Source organism: Phaenicophaeus curvirostris, chromosome 1 (genome assembly GCF_032191515.1).
Source record: "Phaenicophaeus curvirostris isolate KB17595 chromosome 1, BPBGC_Pcur_1.0, whole genome shotgun sequence".
In the NCBI taxonomy this organism is placed as follows: Eukaryota; Metazoa; Chordata; class Aves; order Cuculiformes; family Cuculidae; genus Phaenicophaeus; species Phaenicophaeus curvirostris.
In genome coordinates, this window is record NC_091392.1 from 58,200,796 (window position 1) to 58,228,598 (window position 27,803).

Here is a 27,803-nt window from a genome sequence, read left to right on the forward strand (position 1 = left end):
GAGTCACTCATTTCTTCAGAAATTAAGAAACAAGAAGTTAATTTTCCCCCTCCAAATGAAGGAAATTCTAGGGTGTGAGATGGTAACAAGTGTGCACAATAATTGCAAAGACATCTAGTAGACCAGAGGAACTAATAACGACTCCTGAGCTTCAGCACTGTAATTTCTGGAAGTATCATGCTCTCAGGGTCAAGGTCTCCTGTCAAAACAGTCTCTCATTAAATAAATTTAGAGTTGGGCTGTAGGTTGTTGTTTGTTATGTGTCACTAATGATGTTTCCTTGGGCAGTAGAAGAAGAGTGCTAAAAGATTTCTCAAGCACAGCATAGGCTAGGGAGACAGCTTAAGACCTGACATCAAATTCTCTATGCTTTACATCACACTGCAGTCAGAATAACAGGTCTTTCCCATCTTTCTTTGATATTAACTAAATCAGATACAGCTGATATCCACACTTCAACTGATCTCTTAACTTCCAGATTCTCACTTTTCACTGTAATATCATGCTACAGTATAGTTTTATTCCCTTCATACCTTACCTGTTAGTATTCTCCAGGACTTCAACCTTCTTACGCAGCTTACTATTTTCATTCGAACAGGTCTCAACTCTGGGGATAGCAAAAGGAAAGAAGGAAGATAGTAAAAAAATCCGTAATTTATTAAAGAGACAGTAAACCAAAACCAATCTGCTTTCACAAAAAGCTCTACGATCTTGCCTACGTTTAATGAAAAGTTACATCAACAAATTTTAATCATACTTCATGGTGTAAATGATATTGCAAATATACTGCTAGCTGTGGAGCACCTGGTTATAGAGCTCAACACCATCCCAGCAGGTGCAGTTCATTTGGGATGTGTTGTAACTACATTTTCCCCTTGAAACAGCAAATGCAAGGACCCTGCTCAGACTTCCTCTGTGCATCAGGACATGAGATAGATAATTTAAGTCCCAGAACATGCTATATTTATGTTGTTAGCAAGTATTTTGTGCAAAGGTGTTGCATGTGTGCATTTCATTGATGAGGAACCAGGCAATTAAGCAAATGCCACGCTTCTGAAATCAGATCCTTGCATTTTAAGGTTATGGAGGCTAATGAGCCAGATTAATTTCCAAGAGAGTGCTCATTTTCACACTGCCCCTGGAAAAATCCTAAACTAAAGGAGATTATCATATTACATGCCACATAAGAGGTCCAAGTAAAAATATGTGACTCCTAAAAAGGCAAACGTGGCCATCCGGAATACCTTCGAGAAGGAAAAAGTTAAAGAAAATAGCTTTAATATCTGTATGCATAGTGTGGAATTTCACAAGAGTAACTCAGAGAAAGTGAGACTCAGTTATAAAAAGATAAGAAGAAAAAAAAGAAATTACATCAAGGATATCACCAGAGATGGTACAAGGGGTGTAACAAATCCATCTGGTGAAGTGCATAAGAGAAATACTAGAATACTTCTCTCTGAAACAAAAAGATTAATTTGGGATACAAATCAGTAAGTAGGGGTTTGGCTCCTTCTCACTAAAGGAAGTCAACAGGTCGCATACTGTTATCTTGAGTCCTGCTTTTTCTCCCAGGCAGTCTTGACTCACCCACTTCCCATTTCTGTCTTATCTGCACCAGAAGACAGAATATATTGGCCCTGAATCCACCACCTCTCCGTTAGGCCAACACAGCTGCATGAGTGGGAAGCCAATAATAGATGGGTCTTGCCTTATATAAAGTTTAAAGCCTCTATTGGCATGTTAGCACCGTGCTGGAGGTAGGCACAGGTACAGATGCCCAGCACACGTACAAGCACAAGCCAGACGGACCTTTTCTCAGTCACAACCACGAGGTGGCAGCTGGCACTCTGTGCTCAGAACAGTCCCAGCATCAACAGCTGGATCCCTTCCCAGTCCAGCAACCCGTGCTATTGGCCCGTTTGAAACAGGAAGGAGGCTGGCTTACTTTTTCTCCAGACTGTCCATGTATTCTTTCTTTTTTCTTCTGCTTTCCTGGGCAGAGATCTAAGAGAAAGGAAAAAAAACACCAAATATTTGCATAGAAAAAAAAAAAAAGCAGCAGAGATGAATTAACAAACTGGTAAAAAGCCCTGATGTTATTAGATTCAAGCCTTCGTACTGTTCTCAGTTCTAGTCCTGGCAAGCAAAGCACTGACTTGGTCTGTTTCCACATCCTGAAGAAAGACTGCTTCTCTCAGCAGTAAGAAAAAGATCATTCCCTGCTCTTACAGAACTAACCTTAAAAAGTAAATCAGCTTCATCTGAAGAGAATATCCTAAGACAAATACTAAAATGTGATCCTAATACAATGCCCTGCATCTCGGAGAGGAAAAGCCAAAGGTGTCCAACCAGATCCAGGGCTATATTAACAAGATTGTAACTAGCAGCTTAAGAGTAGTATTTCTCCCCCTCTATTCAGAGCCTGCAAGACCACAGTTGAGCAGAGCATACAGTTTGTGGCTCTGAAATACATACTTTGGATATACAGAAGCAAGTCCAGAAAAGGGACACTGCTATAATAAGCATGCTGGAGCACATGACATATAAGAAGAGGCAGAGAAAGCTGTGTTTGTTCAGATTTAAAAGAGAAGGCTAAGGAAGGAATCCTATTTTTGTTTTCAAATATATTATGTAATAAAGATGAAGTCAGAGTCTTCTTAGAGCCATACAGCAAAATGGCAAGAGGCATCAAGTACAAATTGCAACAAGGAAAATTCCAATCAGATGTTAAGAATTCTATTTATTTGTTTTTACCACCAGAGTGGCCTCATATGGGAACATGTTGCCCAGAGATACTGGGGACTCTTCGCCCTTTGCAACAGTAAAACATAACTGGACAAATCGCTGAACAACTCAATCTAAGCTGACCCTGCTTTCAAAGCAAGGAGCTGCACCAAAGGACCTCCAGAGGTCCCCTCCAACGGAAGTTACACAAAATGCACAATGTCACTTTCAAAAATTTTTAAAAAACATATCACAAGTCCAAATTCCAATTCAGCGTGGACAAATTTACACCTCTACCCGCAAAACCAGTAACAGAATGCATTCACCTTCAAAGATACGCTGATATGCTCTAGGAAAAGTGAGCTGGCAAGGCCTGAGAAAAAAAAGCTTTCCTCCCTTACCTTCCTCCCTATCACTAGGCTCCTCCCCATGACGGATGAAAGAAAAGACTTGTAGGACATTTCACAGCCTTGGTATCAACCATGCATTTAAAGGTCATGGAATTCAGTGATCAAAAGACTAAGGGCACTGAAATACACAGTCAGATTTTCAAATATGAAACAGTGGAAAAGAATACCTTCCTCGTTGTGGAACAAACACAGTCTGCCTACTGTAAGGAATGTATGGTTTTCAAAATGGAGCCAAACAACAGCAACTCGATACCCTGCCTGCTTAAATACTCTATTGTTCATGTGTTCAGGTAAATATCTAGAGGCAAGCTGTGACAGTGGCAGACAATTTAACAGATGTGTTTAGGAATGAAGAAAAACACTGTGATAAAAGACATCTTACAGCATTCAACAGTACCACAGACCATTACTGCAGAATTGTTGAAGCCTTTTTTTAAATGAAGCATGATTAGGAATTACCCAGCAAAGCTAATTAACATTTACCTTGTTTTTTATTTTCCTGCGGATTTTCTTCAGCACTTTCTCCTCTGCTTTAGTCAGAGGCAGTTTGGTAGGGATTGGGTATCCCTCTGCTATCAGCGTCCTCTTCTCTTCCTCTGTCAAGATGAGTGGGCCAGTCCCCTGCAATTTCTGCAAGTGCAATAAAAAATAATATAACAGTAAGTGCACACAGTCGCAGAGAAAAAGGTGTTAGGGAAGAGATACAGCAGCTCTCCCACTTCAGAAAGGACTCTATGTACTAACACAGCAATTTCTTCCAATTGGGAATGTGTGGAAGGGGAAGACCTTTCAGACAGCTTCCACTGCACTTTGAATACTGTGTTCAATTCTGGGCCCTTTGCTACAAGAAGGACGTTGAGGCCCTGGAGCGAGTCCAGAGAAGAGCGACAAGCTGGTGAAGGGGCTAGAGAACAAGTCTTATGAGGAGTGGCTGAGGGAACTGGGGTTGTTTAGCCTAGAGAAAAGGAGACCAAGGGGAAACCTTACTGTTTTCTACAACTACCTGAAAGGAAGTTGTAAAGAGGAGGGAGCTGGCCCTTTCTCTCAAGTGACAGGGGATAGGACAAGGGGGAATGGCCTCAAGCTGTGCCAGGGAAAGTTCAGACTGGGTATCAGGAAAATATTTTTCACAGAAAGGGTCATGGGCACTGGAACAGGCTGCCCAGGGATGTGGTTGAGTCACCATCCCTGGAGGTATTTAAAAGATGGGTAGACGAGGTGCTCAGGGACACGGGTTAGTGGCAGATAGAAGTGGTTGGACTCGATGATCCAAGAGGTCTTTTCCAACCTGATGATTCTATGATTCTGTTTCATTCAGAGATTGACCCTTTGGGTGAGGATTCTCTCAAAAACAGTTGTTCTTGGCCCAGCTCTGCCCACACTTAACGCCAACAGTAAAACTTTCCTTGGCTTGAACAAGTTAAGTGACAAATGAGAAGCACTACTGAAAATCCCTCCCTAGAGATCACCACTTGCTTTCAACAACACAAGAGGACAGATGTAGATCTACCAGGGACTGGTTAGGGCAGAGCCCTAATGCAAAACATAATCCATGGTGGGAGAAACCTAATGACGCTGTTGAACCCTGTCTCAACTTAGAGGAATGACACACACTGTTCTCTGTGGAAAAAGAACAGACCAGTGAGCAGGAATTACTAGATCTGCAGTTTTGACCAGAGATGGGTTCATCTAAAGAACAACAGAGAGTTAGCAAATCCATGGCAAAAGCAGCAATTAAAAAAAAAAAAAAAGAGAGAGACAGATAAGTAAATGCTGGAAAAAGCCAGCCCAGCTTACATGTGGTGCAGTCAGGAGAGGGGAGTTGGAGAGCGCTGAAGGTGTGCGTGATGTCACTTTAGCCGTGGCCTGTAGTTGGATTGGGCTTGAAGGAGGGAGTGATCTTGCCGGGCTCTGTCCTCCTTCAGAGTCACTTCCATGGCTGCTGGGAGGGGTTGGAGGCAGGTGCAGGGGATCCACTACTAAATGGCAAGAGAGGACATACAACACAAGGTTTTGAGGTGCTGAATTGAATTTCCACCACCAACCCCCAGTTTCCAAGACCAGGACTCTCTGCTAAAAAATGGATCAAGCAAAAGTGGCAACTTGGAAAATTTTCAGAGCATGCAGGTATCCAAAGGAGTAATGAAACGCAGAAGCTATCTTTAGATTTAACAGACAAAACAGGGCTCTGAACATATGCTCCAGCCACTTCTACCTACACTTCAGCTTCTTCTCCAAATGCTTTGATGTTTAAGAATAGCCCTCCAGTACAAACCCCCTGTTCCTGTGAAACCACATCAACAGACAACTCTGAGCCAGCATGCTTTCTCTCCAAAAACAATAGTCTTTCCTAACTTTGTTGTGGATTAAACAAATCACCAATATTTTTCATGAGAAGGTATCATGTCCAAGGTGTTGTATGAACCAGGAGGAGAGAATCTCCCGAGGATATGGTTTGGCACACCTGGAGGTGAAAACCTAGTGACAGCAAAGGCTTTAATCTGCTAATGGAGGAGGAACAACACAGGCAACCATCACAGGTGCTCTTCAGGGCCACAAGCTAACTTCTACTGCCCTTGTAGCCAAAAGAAACTGTGCTAGAATTGGCAAGTGCAGTGCTGCTTATGATCAAATGGGTCCGGACCAAGAGAAACAGGGTAATGTCTCACCTACTCATATTACATGGACAATTTAGCAGATGTCCAGAGCAGCCATAACTAAGTTAATTTTTCTCTGAAATAAATTTACAGCAATGAAAACTGGGAGTAGGAAGATACAGGGCTGAATTTGTCACCTTCCACTTCTGTTATACTCCACAAATCTGAGTTGAAAAGATCAAATGGGTGGTGGGGGAGGAAGAAAAGTAGTAACAAAAAAAAAAAGCTATTACATATGAGCTCTTCTTGTCTAGTATCTTAGCTCTAGTAGCTGCCAGAAGAAGATACACACCTGAAAATCATCAAGGCCTTTAATCCCACAAATTGAGCAATCGAATCTATATCCTGGGTTGAGATATAGCCTCCCTTTTCCCACCTGCTACCCTACTTGCTTCTCTCCCTAAAGCAGTTCGACTTACCTACACAAATGAATTCACTAACAGAATAACAACCATTCCTAATTGAGAAGCTGTTATCTGCTCAAATTTCAGCCCAAATCTTTGGCTCTTTCAAACTTTCCTTGGGTTGACACATTCTATGCCAGAAAATCACTTTTAATTTTCAGGGCAAGGATCATCGCTCCTCCTTCCTCATTTAGAGATTAGTGCAAAAGGATCATGGTGGTTCTTAATAACTCTACTGAAACTAATATGCTACAACCAGATGCACCTAACTTTCGATTTCATATAAACTCACATCCTTGCTTTTGTATCAGAGGTTAAATCTGTAAAGTTTCCACTTATGCTCTTCATGTTTTCTATGCTTTAGTTAAGTCCTCTCATATTGATTTCTCTTCTAGCCTAAATAATCCTGGACTTTAAGGATTCAAGCTCCCCCCAGCAACTATACAATTGTTACTACGCTACAGACAAAAAAAAAAACCAAAACAAAACAAAACAAAAAGGATAATTTTCTCTGTGATAAGCAAGGGGTGAAAAGAAGAAAAAATACATAAACAGATCAGAGAGAGGCTGGCTTTTAACCAGCCTGAGTTGAATCCCTAGAAGGCAACAGCTTCAGCCTAAATGTTAACATGGCAAATAAAAAAGCCAAATATTTAATCAGGGTAAAGTACATTCATCGTGCATTCTGGTCACCTTCCCCTGCATTTTGGGTTGGTAATTAACAGACCTTCCTTAGAAGAGAGGTTCAGGAACTGATCCACTTCATGGGGCTCCAATTTAATCTCTGGAAGAACTTTCTGGCTCAGTGGTTTCATCTAGAAAAGATAAATTAACAGCATGAAAACCCAAGGAACACACCTCAAAAATCTTAATAGAAGAATACAAGGATGACTTCTCCATAAATGGAGAGGTTTCCCTCTCCTCCTGCTCTGCTTTAACTGCTTCACACAATTTGCTAAACCAGGCCACAGAGAATATTGCCCTGGCTACTCCCACTGTGGCTTTTCTCACTACTATATTTAGCTAAATAAAAGATTATGCTTCAGAGATGACATTTCAGACTGAAAGCTAGCATGCAACCCACTCAAATTACTTCTCTTAGCAACAGAGCTGCTGCTAGGATTTGCTGGACCGCACAGTCTGTTTGAGCACAGACAGAAACACTACTGGCTGTGGGGGAGAGCCTGTTCAAGACCATTGTCATCTGGGAGCAAGAGTGAGGTGCCAGTCGCTGAGCACTACATTATTGGACTCAAGTTCATTTCACGGTGTGGATGAGCAGGAAAAGAGACAGTCACGGCTGACTGAAGTTTGGAAGACATCTGGCTTGTCCTGTTGACAGGGCTGGGGCACCAGACTGCCAAGCTGTTGCCCAGTGTCTGCCTGAATGCTACAGCCCCAGGCTTGAGGAAGTCAGTCTGGCACACAGGCATGGTCATTGCAGCCAAAATTTCTCTCAATATCCTGTGTAACTAATCTGCGCAATGGTCATGAGCCACCAGCTAGTCCCAATGTACTCTTTGCAAATCATGGCATCCCAGGCTATAGCAGGACTACTTACAGGGGACAGCACACTCAGACTAGAAGAGAACTATGGGAAATTTGTAGTTAATTTTTTCAGCTTCTCATAAAATAATTTTTGTTGCATATACATATTTGTGATGCACATCCAAGTGGAAACGTTTTTTTAGCATATACTAACTCCACACAGTCTGGACTGACGTGGTACCCTGGGGACTGACAATAGTTATGCTTCTTCCACCACTGACTGGGGACTCTGGTGACCCATCAGCTGCTGCAGTTCATTCTCCTCAACACAAGCACAGCCAAACTAAGTCCATGTGCATGCCCACTGGCTGCTCCAGCTGGCTGCAGTTGGAAAGGCATCCAAATTCTCCTTACAAAGCAGGCTGGTGTGGAAGCAGCAGCTCAAAACATGAAAGCTACACAGATCTGGCAAAAGTGACTTAGCAGGCAAACAAGGAGTCTTGTTCTGATTAGGGGAAGGAACCGTAGCACTAAAGCAAGTCATCATGGAAGACACTTAGCTTGTCACAGGCTTGGTAGGGCAAATAGGTTAGTCAGTTCAGATGGGACTGGTTCATTAGAAACTGTTTAATTATTTTTGAAAACACACAAGCCACAGGCTTTGAGGCTAGCATAGAAGAGAAAGTTGTGCATCCAGCCATTAAGACCTTAAGGTGGAGACAAGTGTTTTGAAACAGAAGATATTATAGCAAAGTGGGACACCAGCAAACTTGAAAAAACATTAAAGGAGTGTGCACCCTAAATTGACAACCTTTGGCACCAAGGAAGCTACACTTGCACGTAGAAGTCTTAGAAGAATCTGTAGCTAATTGCACAGAGAACAGAAAGTCTGCATGTACCAGGGCATCCGTCTGTAGCTCAGATGGTTCTCCCTCCAGCGATGTGGCTGTGACAGTGAGACTGACTGAGGGAGCAAGGCCTGATGTCTCACACAACACCGGCTCAGTCTTTATTGCTGCTGGAGTCAGCTCTGTACCCAGACACCATTCCTCATTTTCCAGGTCACCTGCCAGGGAAGGAAATTGGACACCGCATGTTTAGGTCAGAGACAGAAAGACTACAAATGAAAATAATGTCATCCCTCCTCCAGAGAAGGGAAACAAACACAGAAGGCATTTCAGTCTGTCAATAAAACTCTGCCCTTACTATTCAGCTCTCAGTCAATACTGACAATCACGGCATTTCAGGGCTGTAACCTAATCTTAGCCCCAGGATACAGAGAAGAGCAGTGAGGAAAGACAGGGAGCACTAATCACCGTACATTGCAGAAAGCTGCTAATACATAGCAAAACAAGACTAAACAAGCCATTGGGCAAAGCAGCCAGAAAGCCATGTCCTACACATGATAATGCCTGCTGACACAGTTTTATTCGTCCTTGTAGAGATAGCCTATAGCCAGGGTTCTGCTCCTTCTACCGCTTGCAATCAACAAATACCCAGAGTGTGATATTACACTTGTAAGAACAAAGCATTTTTCACACTCTCAACTTTATTTTTAGCCCTCAAGGATTCATTTAGTAAGTATAAAAGAGGATAAAGGCTTTAATGATTTCACAGGAGCACCAGTGCCATGGTGATCATGCTAATTAGTCCTCCCCAGAGCCACAGCATAGAATGAGTATTCTGACTGGTAGCTATGAATTATGCATCGTGTATTGGCAGAACTGTACCCTAGCCTCACTTAAAGCAAGCTCACCCATCAGGAGAAAGCCATGTAACTTTTCACTGGACAAAGCTGAAGGGTTTGCCTTGTGCTGTCAAGAACTAGAAAGTTGCCTGCTAAGTTGGTAACTCCCCATTACCATTCATGATACAGCAAGCATTGTTGGGCTTGCTGTAAAGGGACTGTACAGTCCCTCTCCCAGGTCTAAAGTATGATAATGGATCAAGAACTAGGAAGGACTCGACTTTTAAAACAGTTCCATAAGGCTACTAGCAACCCCTCTTATAAAAAAAAAAAAAGCATTTTTGGCAGTTGCAATTATGCCTTAAAAAAAATTCCCATCCCTACTGCTAGAGTTCAGTCATGTACATTCTTTTCTCTTGCATTAGAGTACCCTACACCAGCTGTACTGCACCCCAACAGCATACAGCGCAGTCCTCTGTCACAGCTTGTCAGCAGTCTTGAGAAGCATGCCCATAAATCAAGCAGCTGGCATTTGAGGCCAAATACATATAAGAGAAAAGAGTGCTGACCCTTCTTTCAAAGCCTTCTCCTGCCTTTGTACAGAGAATTTACTGCACATGGAATTAAAGCAGAGAGTAAGCACATACACTGTACAACCAGTAAACAGCAACAGATCTTCAAATTAACCGCATGCTGCATCGACACCATGGGAGGCAGCCACAGTGCTGCAGCTGTGCCATCAGCAGTCTGCAAGGATGATGCAAGACCCTTATGCATCTGAGCTTATCAAGCTGGTGAGATATCAACAGAGTTCAGCTGCAAACGGGTAACAAAAATAAGAGCAAGCTTACAGCCCCCGTGCTGCTGTCTCACCATGCTAGTAAGACCACACACGCATACAGCACACAGGCACTGGGCAGAAGCTGGGTGACTGGAAAGAGAGAGAGCCATGTACATCTTCAGTGCTAGTAATTACTTTGTGGTGGGACCTAACCTCAGCCGCTGGCAAGGAAGGAGGTAATTTGAGTAAAGACACACCAAAGAATTAAAAATGTAAAATACGGATCCCGTAATCAGCAGCTCTGCCAAGAGAAGTAACTATACACAAGGGCTAGACACCATATTTAAGTTTCTGGAGAGCTTACACACAAAGCTTTCTGGGAAAGGCAGCAGGATAAAAATAGAAGTATTTATGAAAAAAAAAAAAAAAAGAGGTAGCATTGTCTAAATATTAACTCAGGAAAGAGGACATTGCTCTCTTTCAAGCCTGCTTGCACCTCTACTCACAAACACAAGAGCGTGGCTCCCTCCCTACAGACTGCAATGAAATAGTCAGTGGATCCGTGAACTCCCTCTAGCTTGCTGTGTGTGAACCATTCAGTTAAGAACTTTAAAGTGGTAACTCTGCCTGGAAATCCCAAATGCCTTGGCAAATGCAACTTTCAACTGCCTGTTTGGATAACTTCTGCCAAAACCTCCCCAACATTGTGTCGTGCAGAGCTTCCACTTGCTGCCTCTTGCTCCTCCGGGTCAAGCTACGCGGTGGCACCACTATCCTCTACTTTAGAATCCCTTTGGGAGCGAAGGCTTCATATAAATGAGAGCTATCAGTGAATCAGATAATTAGCCCTGAACTTTGAGATTTGTACCATCATGCAAGTAGAAGAGAAAACTGTCCCTGAGTGCCCAGAGAAACAGGGCACGTCCTCTAAAGCTGCACTTTGTGATGTTTATCACCTCTAATCCCTAGACTCATCACAAGGATTCAGCTGTTCTAAGACAGCAAGATATGCTAGCCTTCGGTGGGTCATTTTACTCCCCTGGAACCTGACTTTGCTGATTAACCTGACATCCCTGTCATCAGCACTTATATCTGCACAAGCTGCTCGGAGTTATTCCAGGCTTCAAAGCCAGTCTAACCAGTTCATAGGGTTACAGATGATTTTCAGAGAGAGCAACATGCTGCATTTAACATCAAGATACCTTTGAAGAACTGCATCTAACACCTTTTTAACATTGCCTCTTATGATGCATGGTGACAGCTGTCATTTCAGATGAGCAATCCTGCAAAAGGAAGAGATGGAGCAACCAACTGGTCAAATCCCACTTTGATATCCCCCCCTCCTCCCTGTTACGCGTTCACTATCATGGTCAGTGATGTGCAATGAGTTACTTTCCTTTGGCACATTCCAGCTTCTGAAGCCACCAACAATCTCTCCTCTGTTCCATGAGAGCTGCAAGGACGTTTCCCACTCTCCTTTCTCCTCTTCCTGAGAGCACTGGGTTGACATTGTCTGAAAATCACTCTTAATTTATTTTTATAATAGCCCCTAAGCAACTCTGTCTACTTAGCCAAGCATTGTACTAGCCAAACAAAGTGGTAACCCTTGCCCCAAACAGAATGCTACAAAAACCCAGACAAATTTAGGCAAATAGAGGGGAAACTGAGCAGGCTACAGAATACTGGTCACACCGAGAGGTGTGGCATGCCCTCCAAGATAACGGTATTTCTGATGGAGGGGTACGAAGAATCATGTGAGAATTTACAGAAAAATGAGAACAAGCAAGAAGGTGCAAATAAAGTATTGAAATGAAATAGCAACAGAAGCTTCCCCCACTGGAGGGGAAGGGAGGTTTCGTCTTCAAACCAAGCAAGAGAAAAAAGAGTAGATGACTGGTGTCAAGAAATTAAAGGCGTTTACATTTGATATGACCTAGGAGGTACACATGAACTACTGAAACTGAGTTCAAAACAAAAGGCTGAGATGGATACGAATAGGGTAACACTGCATTGCTAAGGTAAGACACAATATGCTGCAAATCATTCACATATAAAGAGAAAAAAGTCTGAACAAGAGATTTAGCTATTCAAACGTCTAGGAAAATACTTATCCTAAAGATGGTCACTTTGGCTGTTAGAAATCTCTCAGGGTTCAAAATCATGACTTCAAAGTTCACCATCAAACAAACGATACCAGCTGCTTTATCCACACTGAAACTTCCTTTGAGCTTCAGAGGATTACCATACAGTGACTCTTTAGATAAGAAGCACTGTGTTTCACCTACCCTTTAAGTCCATGAATGCTAAGCATTTTGGCACATAAAATATGTCACTGAAGGTGTCTACACAGTATTTAGCAAATTCTCAGCTAACGTTTCTATGCGCAACACACTAGCACTGTTCAATTCCAAACATGGACTATGTTAACGGAACATTAATGTTGCAAAGTACCCAGGTATTAATCAATACCTAAGAAGGTTTAATTCAGCATGCTTTTACACATTATATGCACCTAAAAATAGGGATGGTTCAATAATGTGATCAAATGATTCCTCTGCAGAACCTGTACATTATCCAACATGCAGAATACGTGGCAATCCCCTAACTGAGAAGCTATATCATGTCTTATTAGTCTCATTGTTCCATGCACAGCCTCATCTGTCCTCTACCAAATACAATTCAAATCCTGTTCCCATAGAGCTTTTTTAATGCTCTCTTAGGGCACAACCAAGATGCTTCACCAGCCTGAATTAATTTCCACAGCAGTCCTGAAAATCCAGGTGAGCCATGGAAAGATTATGGCCAAAAAGTACCTAGCAATATAAAATGGCCAACTGCAGACAGAAAGAAATGGATTTTTCAGATGACTTAGCACTGCTGTTCTACTTTATTGAAACACAGTCTGCACAGAGTTTTCAGGTACGGCGACTTGGTCAAGTTAAACATCAAGAGTTTCAAATTAAGCATCCAAAACACCCATTCATCACAGCAACCCAGAGTCTGTGACAATGCATCTATGATTTTGTCTTCTGTGTCCAAGATTAAAATTGAACTTCTTTGGAAAGCTTCCCTGTGCTGCTTTTATTATCAAGCTTGTCCTACTTCTCCTGCAGACTCCTTTTTAGCACGCATTTTCCACCTTCTTTTTTAAAAAAAAACAAAAACAAAAAACAAAGGCAACTTTGACCCAAATCAACTTCTCTCTGAGCTGCATACCATGCACATTATGATGAGAGTTTTCAGCGGAAATGGATTCCAGTGCTCCTGTAAGCATCACAGCTGTATGTGTGATTGCATCAGTATGTGTGATTTATGCCCACATAAAAGCACACACAGCCAAAAAGAACTGTGTTTATATACAGTAGAATTAATATATACTACTTCTGTGTTTGTTCAAAAACATTTTTAATATACCTGTAACTATATATACATATAAAAATATTAAACATAGTCTCTTAACAACACTATCTGTAGCTTTTTAGGATACTTATATTTCTCTGAAGAACTGCAACATTTTGCTTCTTTACTTGGTCCACATAGTATTATGGAAAAGCAGGGTAGGAAAAGTGGAAAATAAGGTAAAAAATGCTTCCTTCAACTGTACAGGTTTTTAAATAGCAGAGCTGCCAGCAAGTTTTGCTTTCCCTTTTAAAATTATTTCTATTCAACACGATTCTATCCAACTAATTCTTCAATCTTGTCCAATGTACCTTCTCCTTTCTGGAGAAGACTAAATTTCACCCTCTGTGATAGATGTACAGAGAAGCAGAGCTTATGAAGTAACTAAAAAACATCCTTTACTCCTCACATTCATTTCAGAACTATTCATTTAAGAGTTTAGCAGAGACACTTTTTGCATAGATAACCGAGTTGTACCACTGAGTTTTGCTGTCTATTTTTTAAAGAAATGAAATTAGAAATGCACTCTGCATCGCTCCCTCATGGCCCCCTCAAGTAGAAAGAATGCAAGTATTCACAGCAACAACATGGTTTTCACCTTGCTTTCACCTGCAGTAAAAAGGAAGATAGCAACATTAAGTAAAGAAACCCCCATGAGGGGTGCACCACAGAACCTAATCTCCAAGGGGAAAAAAGCCCCTATATACCACCTTTACCACCATGACAGACTGTAATCACACAGAAAACAGATGCATGCACTGGGTTTCATTGGAAGGAAGCCTTCCTATAAGACCTGTAGAAGCATCGAGGGATATCCTTATATGTACAGGCAGAATGGAGAGGCAGTTCTTGCCTCCTCACAGTTCACTGTCCAAGCATCAGTTAAAACAGCTGGAGAAAGATAAAACAAGAAACTTAAGGAGACCACAACACACTACCAGTCCTAAGTGCTTTGCACAATATCAGAAGAGACGTCTCTGGACAGGGTAATGCAAGAAGATCCCTAATGAGACAAGCTGTTCTCCAGCCAAGTGTATTTAAATAATCCCCCTCTTCAGCTGTGTCATGAATTTGAGCAAAAGGGCTTCAACAAATTCCTTCTGGTGCGTGACTGACTTTGTACTGCCATCATCAACAACAGGGCTTGGATTCAGGGGCCACATGGCTTCTGCACAGCCGTGCTACATACAACAGTGTGCTGGCCCAGAGTCTGCACCAAGGGTCCACATTTGCAAAGCTGTACTTCAAACGACTGTTTGGTCCTTGCTTGGATTGTACCTGTGAGATCACTGCCCCTATAGAGCTAGCAGCAGGATCCAAGGGTGCTCAGTAGCTTCACACCACAGAAACACAGCTGTAAACTGGGAGCCAGCTAACTGCAAGGGGAAAATAACCTCCTGGAAGATGTTTGAGGGGGAAATGCCCGCTCACCCTCTGTCAGCAGAAACACCCCACTGTGAACCTGAAAGGACCCCCACTGATGCATGGATTCTGGGCGTGCTGCTGGACGTGCCGCTTGCACGGAAGTTCAGCATCCCCAGCTTTGCAGTCTGAGCCCTATACACCCTCCCAAATGCAAGTGGGACCCTTCCAGAGAAATAATTGCTTCCTTGTTTTTCCCCTTGGCTCACGCCGTCCTCAGCGCCCAGCTCTAGGCTCACGTAACACTCCCTGGCAGACACAAACCCCGTTTATCATGCCTGAAATGCTGAACTCCAACGCCACTGCCCCTACCCCCCCTTCCTCCGTGAGGTGAGAGCCCACATTCATCGACAAACACTTTCTCTTACAGATTTTGCAGATGGCATTTCCCTCTCCCACCGTGCACACACACTCCCACCACAAATAATGAAACCAAAGCCCTCGAAACAGCCTTGACAAAGGGGATACTGTTTGACTACCAAACATCAGGGTCCTTTTTAAAGTGCCAGGAAGGGAAAATTAAATGAACGGGTAGCGATGAGTGTCAGTGATACATAACTCATTGAGACACACAGCAGAAGCAGCTTTTTATCTAACAAAGGATCACCAGCTGTACCTGCATTCCCCTTTTGAGCAGAACAGTCCGTCTAAACCCCACAGATTACTTGCATCACTATCGAAGTTATCAAGACAGAAAAAAGGATACATTGCTCCTCCCACACCTAAATGAACCAGGGTCAAAACCTTCTTTCCTGCAGATAATTTAACAGTTTTCAATCAGAATCATCTTTTCACATAAATCTGCCAGGAGATATCTTGAGGTTACAAATTCTGCTTTAACCTCTCTTCAGCCTAAGACTTCACACAAGTATAGCTGTCAGCTGGGATACCGTCCTTGATGTTTGTAATTACTTTGCCCAGGGGAGAAAACTTATTCATATAACACCCTTTCTGTATATAGGAGTGAGGCACAGACTGAGGTGGTAGCATATATTTACAGTCTTAATGCTTGATACAATTAAATGTCCTATAAAAGATTACGATGTTGTTTCGATGTTTTTTTTTAAGATATGTGAAATTTTTCCACAGAAGCATTGTGTTCAAATACAACAGTTCTCTCTCACCCTTCAGAGTTTTGCTCCAGACACCCCCCATGCATGTTGTGAAGGCATCTCTATCATAGCAGCCATCAGGCTCTGATGCACATTAAAAGGACTTGATGCTCACAGCACATAACTAAGTGAGCATGAACTCCTAGTGCAACACCACAGCTAAAACAGAATGAGATCACAGGTTTCAGAAGCAGCAGGACTGGAAGTGGGAGGAGTATTCCGCTAATATTCATCATTAGGGAAACTATTCCTGGAAAATTAGTTCACTACACACAGTTTTGAAAAGGAACCGCCAATGTTCCTTTGTTTAGAAAGGAAGAGCAAGAATAGCTCAATGTCCAGAAGATATCCCATGTAGGGAAACACAAAAGAAGAGCAGTTCACTTAAACTGTATCCAAGCAGAAATCAAGAGGGAACTTAAACACAGCCTACAGACACGCAGGGCAAGAGGTTTCCAAGAGCAGATGGTTCTTTACTTCTGCAGGGGAAAAGGCAATAAAGAGATCTCATGTGGAACTGGAAGTTAAAGGAGGCCTGGCTGCAAATTTACTTGTCAATTATTAACAGTAAGCAAAAGTAATCACCAAAATGTCCACCCCTAAATCAAATCTGGTATTCTTCAGAAACACAAATAGAAGTTAAAGGCTTGATTCAGAGTAACCTACTAAGAGTTTGGACCTTGGACACATAAAAGTTCCAGTTTTCCTATCATTTAAAACTGCAAAGCTTGACAAAGACCAACTGCTACCCATCGATGTAAAATCACTCAAATACAGACTATCACCACCAAACGACTTCCTCCCCTTTTCTTAAATAAACACACAAAAATAGAAAACCCACACAGGAAAAAAACTGCATTGGAATGTACTTGCAAAAAATATTAGCATGGCTTTGACAGCATCCTTTCAAAAAACAAGTGAATTCCTTTGTTGAGTTCCATTCTTTTTAAAGACAGGGCAGACGAGGTTCCACTTTCATTGTTCACATCTCATTGATTCAGCATTTTGAGAAAAATAGAGGGAGAACACTCTGTGTGTGTGTGCATAGCCTATATGAAAAAACAAAACTATAGTATGTAAACTATTATATATAATAAATACAAGATAGACATGATTTTTACATACACATATATATTATTCCTTTATATACATGTATACATATAAAACGTGTGAAGATCAGCCTGAGCCTCAAAACAACAAGTGCCTATATGCGAAGAAAGGGCACATGACACTGATTACAGCTGGCAGACTTCATACAAAAGTAAGTATTTTCTTGAACAAAGCTCTGCTTGAGAAGGCTGGATTTATCACTTAAGGGCTATTTGCACTAGAGAAGTGGAGTCATATACACTGATTTTTTGAGTTTTGTTTGTTAACTTTTTTGTTTCTTTCTTTCTTTTTCAAGTTCCATAGGGAGATGGAGCGGAAGCTTAGAGGGAAAATTTAGGTTTTAAAAGCAGATTACAGGAAAACATAACCTCATGAGTAAAAAAAAAAACAACAATACAGGTTGTGTTCTGAGGCCAGCCCCAGTATTGGCACAGCTAAGCGTAAAATAGAAACATACCATTTCTGCAATGCTGCTGTCAAACAAGCCGCTTCAAATCCAAGAGGAACTTCAAAGCATTCCTGAGAGGAAAGCACGAACAGGAGGGGCAGGTGGGGACCAAACCTAGTCTCAAAACCAGAGCCCTTGAGGGACAGGGAGAGGAACGCAACCAGCCACCTGGCCACCATTTGAGGAGAGAAACCATACAAATGAGTAGTCAGCTGTCCACTGCCTCTGCCCTGTCAGGCTCAACAAGTAACAAACATATACAAAAAACAAACACACACGCCCCACAAACCACCCCATCACTTGAGCCGATCTCAGAGGATGAAGCGCCCCACACAGATGCTGCAGCCACTGCCTCCACATTCTTGCTGCACGCCTTTAGCTTTACTTGTACTTGGTTCTGGTTGACACATCCAAAACAAGGGGCAGCCACTGCCCTAAAAGTTTGTGCCTATGTCTGGACAAGATGGAGCATCGGAGGGCAGGGAAGGACCCTATACTTGCATCTTAAATCACACAGGAGGCTAACCATAGTGCCTTCTGAAACTAGAGTCGTGCCTTGCTCCTGGCTCTGTGATCCACAGCTCTCCCTTTATTAAAGGCAGCAAAGACTAGAAAACCAAAGACAAACATGAACCAACTGTAACAGAAAATAAAGTTTTTTCCCCTAACCATTTACAACTGTGAGAAGCAAACCTGTGCCCCAAAAGGCCCTGACACACAGCAAAAGGTCTCCCTTATCCATCATCCCTACTCAGCCTCCCCCCACCCCAGCTGCTTCATTTTCTTCCGTGTATTTTTACAACTACCCACTGTGCATCTCCACAGCTACTCTGCGGTTATCTCAAAAACCCCAGGGCTCACAACTAGAAAGCAGAAACCTCCTGTGACAGTGGCAGCAGCGCAACCGGTGCAGCTCATCGGTGCTTGGGATGCAGCCTCCTTTATCTTGTTATAACCTAGAGCCCTTCCCAGGTCAGGTGCCTTATTCACCAGTTCAGGCAAACAAAAGCTCATGGTTGGCCAGCTGCAAGCAAGCAAGTCAGGCCTATAAATCTCCCAAGTATCTTTAAAATTTATGCAAAACTGAATGTATGAATAGATTCTGGAGGGGACGGGGACACCAAACAACAAAATGTCAAACATCTTGCAAACATCTGCTTTGCAACAGTTACTCTTGCCAATGCTTTCATAAGCTGGAGATTTAGCGAATGTCATCCTCAGAGACCCCATGCTAGCAATTTCCTGCCAGTATTCAGAAGAGTTTTTCTGCACAAAGCTGGGGAAGTACCCTCAATACAGTGAGGTCAGAAGAATGAATAACTGGGCAAAACTGGTGTTGGGACTTCAGTCTCATGGATATTTAAATGTGTTCTCGTCTTGAGGTAAACAGGACTCCTCGAAAGAGTTAAATCCAGGCTTACAAGTTTGCCAGGTTTTACACTTGTGGTATTTAAAAAAAAAACAAACCCAAACAACTTTATATAAGATTTGCAATTACATGAATCGGTAAATTTAGTGATTGTAGAAATCATGGTAACAGCCAGGTAGCAGCCAACAAGAACAGCTCACAGCAGAAGCTAACTCTTCCTGCAACAGTCGATAAGAAGCCACTTACAGAGTCAGGACAGTCATTCTCTCTAAGGGCTGAAAGGAAACATTAAATAACATTTTCCTTAAGGCTGTCAGAGGCTTGGTTGGGAAAATAAAAAGACAGAAATAGATACTGAATGGCTCAAAGCTATTTTGAAGATCATTTGCCACACAGGACGAGCCTTTTTCTCAGTCTCCCTGTAACCTGGGGCTCTGGACCCTGCAGTTGTGAATATGCAGGTGAAAACTGCTGCAGATGTTGAGTGCCACTGCACAAGACAGAGGCACGCCCGAAAACCAATTCCCTCCTCCAACAGGCAGGCATGGACTGAAGAAGAAGAGCAGAAAGGCAGGCAGCAAAGCCACACAAAGTGGGGTGCACCTGCTGACCACAGGTATGTGTGTTCATACCATGCGTCCACACACACATGCAAGTGTTATAAGTGAGGCTCCTCCCCATCCTGTTTCTGCTCCCAGTCCTGCAGACCCGGGTCCTGCATCAGCAGGAGCACAAAGACTTGCCATGTTATAAGCATGAAAACACAAGAGCTGACAGAGTTCACCAGTCTGCCCAGCAGGGTGGTTATTGAGAGAATGTAAATTTTTTGCACATTTTTTGTCTAAGCCCTTCAGCCAACCTTGTTTCGCAGCCCCAGCCACTCCACAAATCCACTCCCCGTTCTGCCGCAGCAGGAAATGAGGCATGGACCTCCCTACACCCTGTAACTCCTGGTCCCCAAAAGGACTATGGTGCTCCCAATAGTTATGCCCTTACTCCATCAAAGGGACTGGCATTCACCAGTTGTCAGTAGCACTGCATACCTCCACCACATAACAACAGAGACCACTTCCACCTACCGTGTCGAACTCTGCAGTACTGCCACCCACAAAATCCCCTCTCCTGTTCTCATGGACTAAAGGACTGAAAAATCATCACGGTGATGCCTTTGACAATCTATCAGCCAGCTGTGTTAACTGTAATTCTGCAATTACCTGAAGCATTTCTCTGAGCTTCACTGTTTTGAAGTTGATAGATATCGAAAGGTCATGAGCATGATTCCAGGGTTAAGATTAAATAAAATCCCAAATACTAAGAACAACTCCTCCTCCTCTCTTATGAAACACTCTGCAGCAGAGTGAATAGTAGATTAAATGCTTTTAATTAATTTTCTATTTTCAAACCCACTTGTTAATGTTTCTTGACTTTTTAAAAGATCCTTTGAGTACAGCACCCAGTGGTCTCAGCAGTATAAACTTCTTCAGGATTTCTCCCCAAAGGGAACTCCCCTCACTTTTAGCCTAGTTTGAAGTTTCTCCCTATTAATTGCCAGAGAAGCTTCTGTTCCAAAGTTTCTTGTGCTTGTTTCTCCCGCCACAATTAAAGTTTCGATCTCCTGAATGTATTAAAGATATTCACATAAAGCAGTTAGGAAACAGAATCATAGAATCATAGAATCATAGAATCATAGAATAAGCAGGTTGGAAGAGACCCACCGGATCGTCGAGTCCAACCATTCCTATCAAACACTAAACCGTGCCCCTCAGCACCTCGTCCACGTGCCTTAAACACCTCCAGGGAAGGTGACTCAACCACCTCCCTGGGCAGCCTGTTCCAGTGCCCAATGACCCTTTCTGTGAAGAATTTTTTCCTAATGTCCAGCCTAAACCTCCCCTGGTGGAGCTTGAGGCCATTTCCTCTTGTCCTGTCCCCCGTCACTTGGGAGAAGAGCCCAGCACCCTCCTCTCTACAACCTCCTTTCAGGTAGTTGTAGAGAGCAATGAGGTCTCCCCTCAGCCTCCTCTTCTCCAGGCTAAACAACCCCAGCTCTCTCAGCAGTTCCTCATAAGGCCTGTTCTCCAGCCCCTTCAAATACAAAATGGGAAGGCTTTATGTAGAAGATGTTTCCAGGTCACGTCCAAAAAACCTACCTCACCTTGAAAAGCCTTCTCACAGATTTTTGGTTGTCCTCTTGTGAAATCTCCAACAGACCACATCTTGTTTTAAGAGAGTACGTTGGAGTACAAAACTGTCAGCCTTTGAAAACTCATGTCCTTGAGGATCTTCATAAACAGCTTAGCTTGTTAATGCTTCGACATAAGAACTAATCTCTCTCCTTTTTATTGTGATGCAGCTTAGTACTCCATTGCTTTTCACCGTAAAGCTAATGTTGAAGACAAACCAATTATTAGGAGTGAAAGTCTGCCACGGTGATTATTCCTAATAGTTAGTAGATATTCATGGCCTTGCTCTTCTACACCACTACCTTTTACCTTGAACTTTCCTTCCTGCCAGCAGGCACCCTCAAACCAGAACAAGCAGGTTGGATCTTCCTCCCATCATTCCTGCATTTCCCTTTTTTCCCCCTCCAGATACTTGTAACTACTGAATTAAGATAAGAGCTAAAAAAATGCTGCTGTTTTTCATAATTTTCTATTCATTGCTATTTCCCACAGCCATTGAATCTATAAAATTGCAGTTATTGTTATTTTACAAGATCACTAAAATCTTCCAGATGGAAAATATTTTTTTTTGCTTCTTTTATTTTCTAAAAAGGACAAAACTTCAGGACTTCAGCAAGACATGTTTTAAGATCGAGGCTGCACCTGAAATTACACTCCTACATGTGTATGTAGAAACATAAATAAGATAATCTTGTTTTCATTCTAGGATAGCAGAAAGCTCCAGATACTCACTACTGAAAAATAAGGGTAGTTTTAAAAGTTTGTTTGTTTGCTTTCAATAAACCTGAAATTAGACAGCTTTGAAGGGATGTCTGGAGACCACATTGCTCAACTCCTCATTCAGAGTATGACTGATTTGGATCATGACAGTCAGGGCCTTTCCCAGTTCAGCTTTGAATATCTCCACAAATGAAGACTTCGTAGCCTCTTTGTTCAAATGCCCAGCAAGTGTATTTCTGGCCTTTCCCCCATTTCTTTTTGATGGGTACTTTATTTCTAATTCAAAATGTTATGGTGCAAAGTTAGTAACTTCTACTGAGCGCAATTTTCCTGTCTATACACAAGTTTCTTTATTCACAAAGTGGGCAGACTGAAACCAGATACCTTCTGTGATTTCATTGTAGGAATTCCAGTTAGCACAGAGTGTTCACATGTGCCCTTAGAGCATCATCACTCCACCAGTAACATTTTATTACTACATGACAAACAAACAAGGGCTCAGTGCATCAATGTCAGAAAATTTTGTGCACATCAACAGTACCTTCGTTGAAGTTGTCATCGGTTGAGATGTGTGTCAAGGGAGACTGGGGCCTAGAGTCCCCGCAGAGGGAGTAGCTGTGTTCTGCCTGGATAAGGGGCGCTGGGGACGCCGGAGACAGTTCCACCTCCATCGTTTCATTCTTCTCAGACAAGAAGGGATCATTCAAGAGCTGGCCTAGGACATCTGGTGAAAACTCATCCAGGAACTCTGTGAAATGCTGTGTAGATAAAAAGTGGGGAAAAAGTTTATCTCCTTGCCTGTCTGTCACACCACCAACAGAAAAGCATTGATCAGAACAATTCCATTATCTGCCCCAGGCATCTGTGCCAGTCAGCAGCAGGATCTACCAGCCCTCCTACTCCACTCACCACTTCAAGCTGAAGAGATACAGCTAGAACAGAAGTCCTCTCAGAGGCATACATTACAACAGAAGAGCCTCTGATTAACTTGCAATGAAAACAGAAAATAGAAGCATGGTAGTCATGTCCTGCAGTGGGCTCTTTCCCCCCTCACTCCCCAAGGTACTCCTTGCAGCACACCAGCAAAAATGGGAAAGCACATTTCACCCAGACAGTGTGAAAGATCCTGCCTGATTTATCAACAGAACATTTTGTGTGTGGAATAGAATATATTGAGTTAATGTTCCCTGAGGCAGAGAAGAAAAAGGAAACACTCAGACGCAGACTTCAGCACCACATATGACTTTTTTAGCTGCACACAACATACAGCACGCTCTAGAAAAACAGGTCCATGTACATCCCCAGCCAAGCAATTAACGCATTTGCTATAAAATGAGTTTCCTGGATGTGTATGCATCTATTTTAAAAGTTGCATTCCACCTAGGACTAGAGCCCAAGTCCACCTTCTAGGCTCTGCAGCTAAATCTCCTGACAGCCAGTACTAATTACAACTTTATCTATTACACTGAATACATTATACTGACAGCTGTATGTTATAGCTGTGTTTGTTTCTTACTCAAAATGAGCACAAACTAAATCTCCTGATCTACTTCCTTCGGGCTCCAATGCAGTTCCTATCAACAGCCAAAACCCCTACAGCTCTTCTTGGTTTTGTTTCCAATGCTGAAGGCTACATCCCTGGCAGACCAAGAAACAGTGCTGCAAGAAACCGTACTGCAAGAAACCATTCCTGTTCATCTCATTCACATAAAGAATTCAATTTTTGTACAAAGGTATTTGTACAATGAATTGCAGTGAGCTTTTCCAAACAATCAGGCAGTTATCTACCATCTTATAATAGGAGTCTTTGTCAATCATGCCACGATCCTACAAAAGTCTAAGTCTGTTTGATTTGCTTTGTTTTTGCAAGCAGTATTGATCTTGGCTCTGTCTTGCTCTCTCCAGCAGAAACAAACACTGAAATTCAAGATTCAACTTCCTGTAGGCTAAATTAAGAATTAAACAAGTCAATATTGTATAAATCCATGAGGGAAGCGGTGCTCTCGCACCCCCATGCATACACTTTTCACAGCTACAGCAGCACCTGTGGCCTTGAAGCCTTCTGCTGGAAAACACTGAGCACAGCCAGCTCTCACAGAGTCCCCTGCAAGTTTGAGCACCTCTTCCAAGAATCCTAACTGTGCCTTCTTTCAAAATCAATAAGGCTTCAGTCAATCCTGATTGACACTGAGGAAAAGAAAATATTTACTAAACATAAGGCAATAAACAGAGGACCACAGTTGCTATGCTGTAATGGCAAGCTAAGTAAAGCAAATGGCAAAACAGATTTGTAGCCTCATATTTACTTGCCGTAAATGATAACATTACTAAATGAACCCTCAGATGACTCAGCGAGAGGGTCATGACCACCTTAGAAATCGTTGTTTGTTTTGATTTTGATACCCAAGGACTCACTAGCAAATCACATCCAGCCCTACCTCCAAGATCTCCAGGGATAAAAGTAAAAAAGCACCGTTTCCCACTGCACAAAGAAGAAAGAAAATGGATGCTGAAGACTAGTTGAACACCCTGGTGCATCAATAAAGACACTGAATAAAACTGAGTAAGCAGCCATTACAGTGTAAACAAGGGACAGAAATGCTTCCCAACCACAACAGAAGTCAAGGATGAACTTATAAAAGGCTGTGCCTTTTTTAGGGAAAACATTTTTGCCTCAGTCTACACAATTCTATTTGTTTGAGCTAATGGCAAGATTCAATTGTATTTGTTTGCATATTTTCCTAAAGCTGGCTAGAATATTTCCCTCCTTCCAATTCTTGCATGTATTATTCTGACTGATGACTAGCAGATACTGAAGTAGGGATGCTACAATATATTACAGTAAGTTGTAGTACAATAATAATAGTACAATATATGTACTATTGCTTTGATATGGAAGAAATTAATACCAAATACTATTTTTACTTCTTCCATTTGATTAAAGTTAGTTAAGTTAAACAAGTTTTTGTTTTCTTTTCTGAATGGGGAATTTTCCTAATATCGCTTCAGGAAAAGCAAAGAAGGAGGAAACAAACATTCAACTTCCCAAAACCAGAGAGAAAGAGGACCTTGGGGTGGGGAAGGACATTGAACACGTTCATCAACACTTGGGCTTTCTCCTTTTCACACACAGCTGCAAAGCTTAAAAGCAGCAAGCTGTGAGCAACAAAAGGATGTGCATTTACAACAGTGTCTGACAGCAAATAAATGGTCGATCATGTTTTAAAATTGTTCTCTTGTTTCATTATCATTTCTGATCTTATCTTTAACAGCCTGATATGACTTTGTAGACTGGTCAAGCCTCAAACTGCCACAGGTCAAACTGACCAGCTATTGAGCAAGGGGAAAAGATAATTTTAGGGACCTGGACTTCTCACTCAGTGATTATAAAAAACACCACCACTTGAGTTACGGGAATCTTTCATGTGTTATACAGATCTCTACTATATGAACACTTAAAGCTAGCTCACTTTGATTTTATTTTTTTCCTTCAGCAAACAACTGTCTCATTGAGAGCGGCTCCATTTGCCTAGAGAATTAAAAAAGAAACAGCACCTAAGCAGTACCGACAGGAGAAACAATTCAGGAGCAGTCAGGCCTCCAGTTCCTCAAAACTTTCACCTACATGTAAGCTGCTCCCTCTTGTCCCTTCAAAGCACATCCTTTCATCACCAGCCCTCCTCTTCTTTCTCTCCATCTTCACACACACCTTAGCAGTCATCAGCCCCTTCCAGAGCTGGAGAGCCACAGAACGACCTTCAATTCTGATATGGCAGCAACCACCCCTGCACTCAGGAACAGGAAAAGGTAATTTTGGAAGGAAACTGATCATTTTATGCCTACAACCTGAATATCTATTTGTTTGGAAAAGACAAATTCTTTGTGGTTTCAGGTCAGCATTTTTCACCCAGAAAGTTCATCTTTAAAAAAAAAAAGAGAGAGAGAAAGATCACTTGCATTGAAAATGTGCCTCTTTTTCTTTTCTTTCTTTGTTTTTAATACCTCTGCAGACAGCTCTGTTGCCAGCTTCCTGCTATCCTCACACTCCACTGGCAGCAACAGCACTAATTGCAGACATGTGTTGGTACCAGGAGTCTGCTTGAATTATTAAACTATTCTCTCTGCATAGCAAAGAGATGTGTTCAGCTGGGATTTTAACTTCTGTAAAAAGTCATGGATTCAGGACAGATATAACCTTATCTTCCATTTCTCCTTCCCTCAGAACCCTGAAAAGACAAACAAAACAGCAGTGCTCCTGCTTACAGAGTTGCAGCCCTACAGAGTTCAACCACCAATCTGGTTGGATACTTGCTCCAACCTATAACTCGGATGCTTCTGGGGAAGACAAAACAACTACAGATATCACCCTTGGTAAGCACACAGAGGAGAGCTCTTCTATCTGGGTACATGGAAGATTTCGGATAGCTCTTGGAAAGTAGTACTTGTCTGCAGACGAGCTGGGCTGTGGGCTGCAGCTCTCCACAGCATCTGCCTGTTCCTGCCAAACAAAGGTCCTTTTCTCCAGCTCTGCCTATGGGACAAGGGTTTGGTTTTTTTCTTTCTTGATCAAATGAACATCTCTGAAGTAAAATTGAGACTTAGGTTTTGCTAGGTGCATGGCAGTGCTGCCTTCTCCACCAGATGACCTGAAGTCAGACAAAAGTAGTACCAGCCCCAGTTCTCTAAAGATCTGATATTATCATATCTAGAAATGAAACAGTCATGTTTAGGAAACTGACTTTCTAAGAACCCATTTAGGGAAGATAAGTTGAGCCCCACATGACACTTCATAAGTATATATAAATTATTAAACAAGTGACAGGCTTTGCTGAGCCTGAAAAACGCACTGCATCAGCTCCAAGTTGGTCACACACACCAACTATAGCAGCACAATCCGCTTTTTCCAGCAGAGCCAGCCCAGAGGGAGCTGCAACAGTGGTACCCTGGCACGCTGCAAATTAAGCCCTGCTCTACAAGGGGACAAGGGCAAGCCAGCCTACAGGAAACACAATTGCTGGGATAATAACTAGCCAAAAATTCAAGGTATTCTGTACTGGGAGTTAATGGTTCCCTCCTGCCTCACCTTGTGGTCTCCACATCCTGGTGGGACCAATCCCCTCTCCACAAAAGGAACTGTCCATGTGGGAGCATCCCATCCATCCAGCAGGTACTCATGGAATAAAAATGAAGCCCACCATCTGTAGGTGCAAAACTAACTAGTATTTATCTCTTGCAGGGCCTGAGCAGCAGTAATGGGGGGTGGAAGCAAGGATTGCACCCTTACTTCTGTATTGAGGGAATCTGAGTGCATGCAATGTACAAGGCAGTGCTCCTGGAGAAGATGAGGGAAACGAGAAGAAAGGGAGACCACAAACCAGCCTCCATCCATGGTGAAGTAAACATGCACCACTGACATGAGTTTGATCTCTTCTCCCCCCACTCCCCATTTCCTCTCACAGTAAAATAGCAGGGAGAAAAGGGAATAATAAATTCAGCAGCTCTTTTGTGGTTCGCATTAACAAAGGTGTGTAGGATTTAAACCACACAATATCACAAAAGATTGCAGCATTCCTGGTTAATAGTGTCAAACAGCTCAAGAAGCATACATGGAGATATCATCTCCTCTTCAAGGAACCAAGCACACATTTCACAAACATCTGGCAGCTGTTTATATAGTAGCTGAGGAGGTCTGAGTAGGATTCACAGCTGCTAACAAAAGGTTTCAAGCTCCAGGGTATCCAGGGAAGGTGTCAATTGTTAAAGACAGCACATACATGCTGGTCAGCCTTCATTGGTTCAGCTCTAGACTTTACTGCATGACAAGAGCTGTAAAAGGCATCACACACCTCACTATCAACTCTGCCTCAGTTTGCAGGTGCAGTATTTACC

The 27,803-nt window shown here is 42.4% G+C and overlaps 1 protein-coding gene across 2 annotated transcripts in view; it reads right to left on the minus strand.

Annotated features, from left to right (window-relative positions):
• CREB3L2 (cAMP responsive element binding protein 3 like 2) overlaps positions 1 to 27,803 on the minus strand; it is a 77,758-nt gene that overhangs the window by 11,721 nt on the left and 38,234 nt on the right. For both annotated transcript variants that reach the window (XM_069858736.1, XM_069858728.1), the window contains exons 2-8: positions 22,456 to 22,672; positions 8,583 to 8,749; positions 6,923 to 7,010; positions 4,932 to 5,113; positions 3,618 to 3,764; positions 1,946 to 2,004; positions 539 to 607 (exon numbers count right to left, since the gene is read on the minus strand). In XM_069858736.1, the coding sequence (XP_069714837.1) occupies positions 539 to 607; positions 1,946 to 2,004; positions 3,618 to 3,764; positions 4,932 to 5,113; positions 6,923 to 7,010; positions 8,583 to 8,749; positions 22,456 to 22,672 (929 nt within the window). The remainder of the gene's footprint in view (positions 1 to 538; positions 608 to 1,945; positions 2,005 to 3,617; positions 3,765 to 4,931; positions 5,114 to 6,922; positions 7,011 to 8,582; positions 8,750 to 22,455; positions 22,673 to 27,803) is intronic.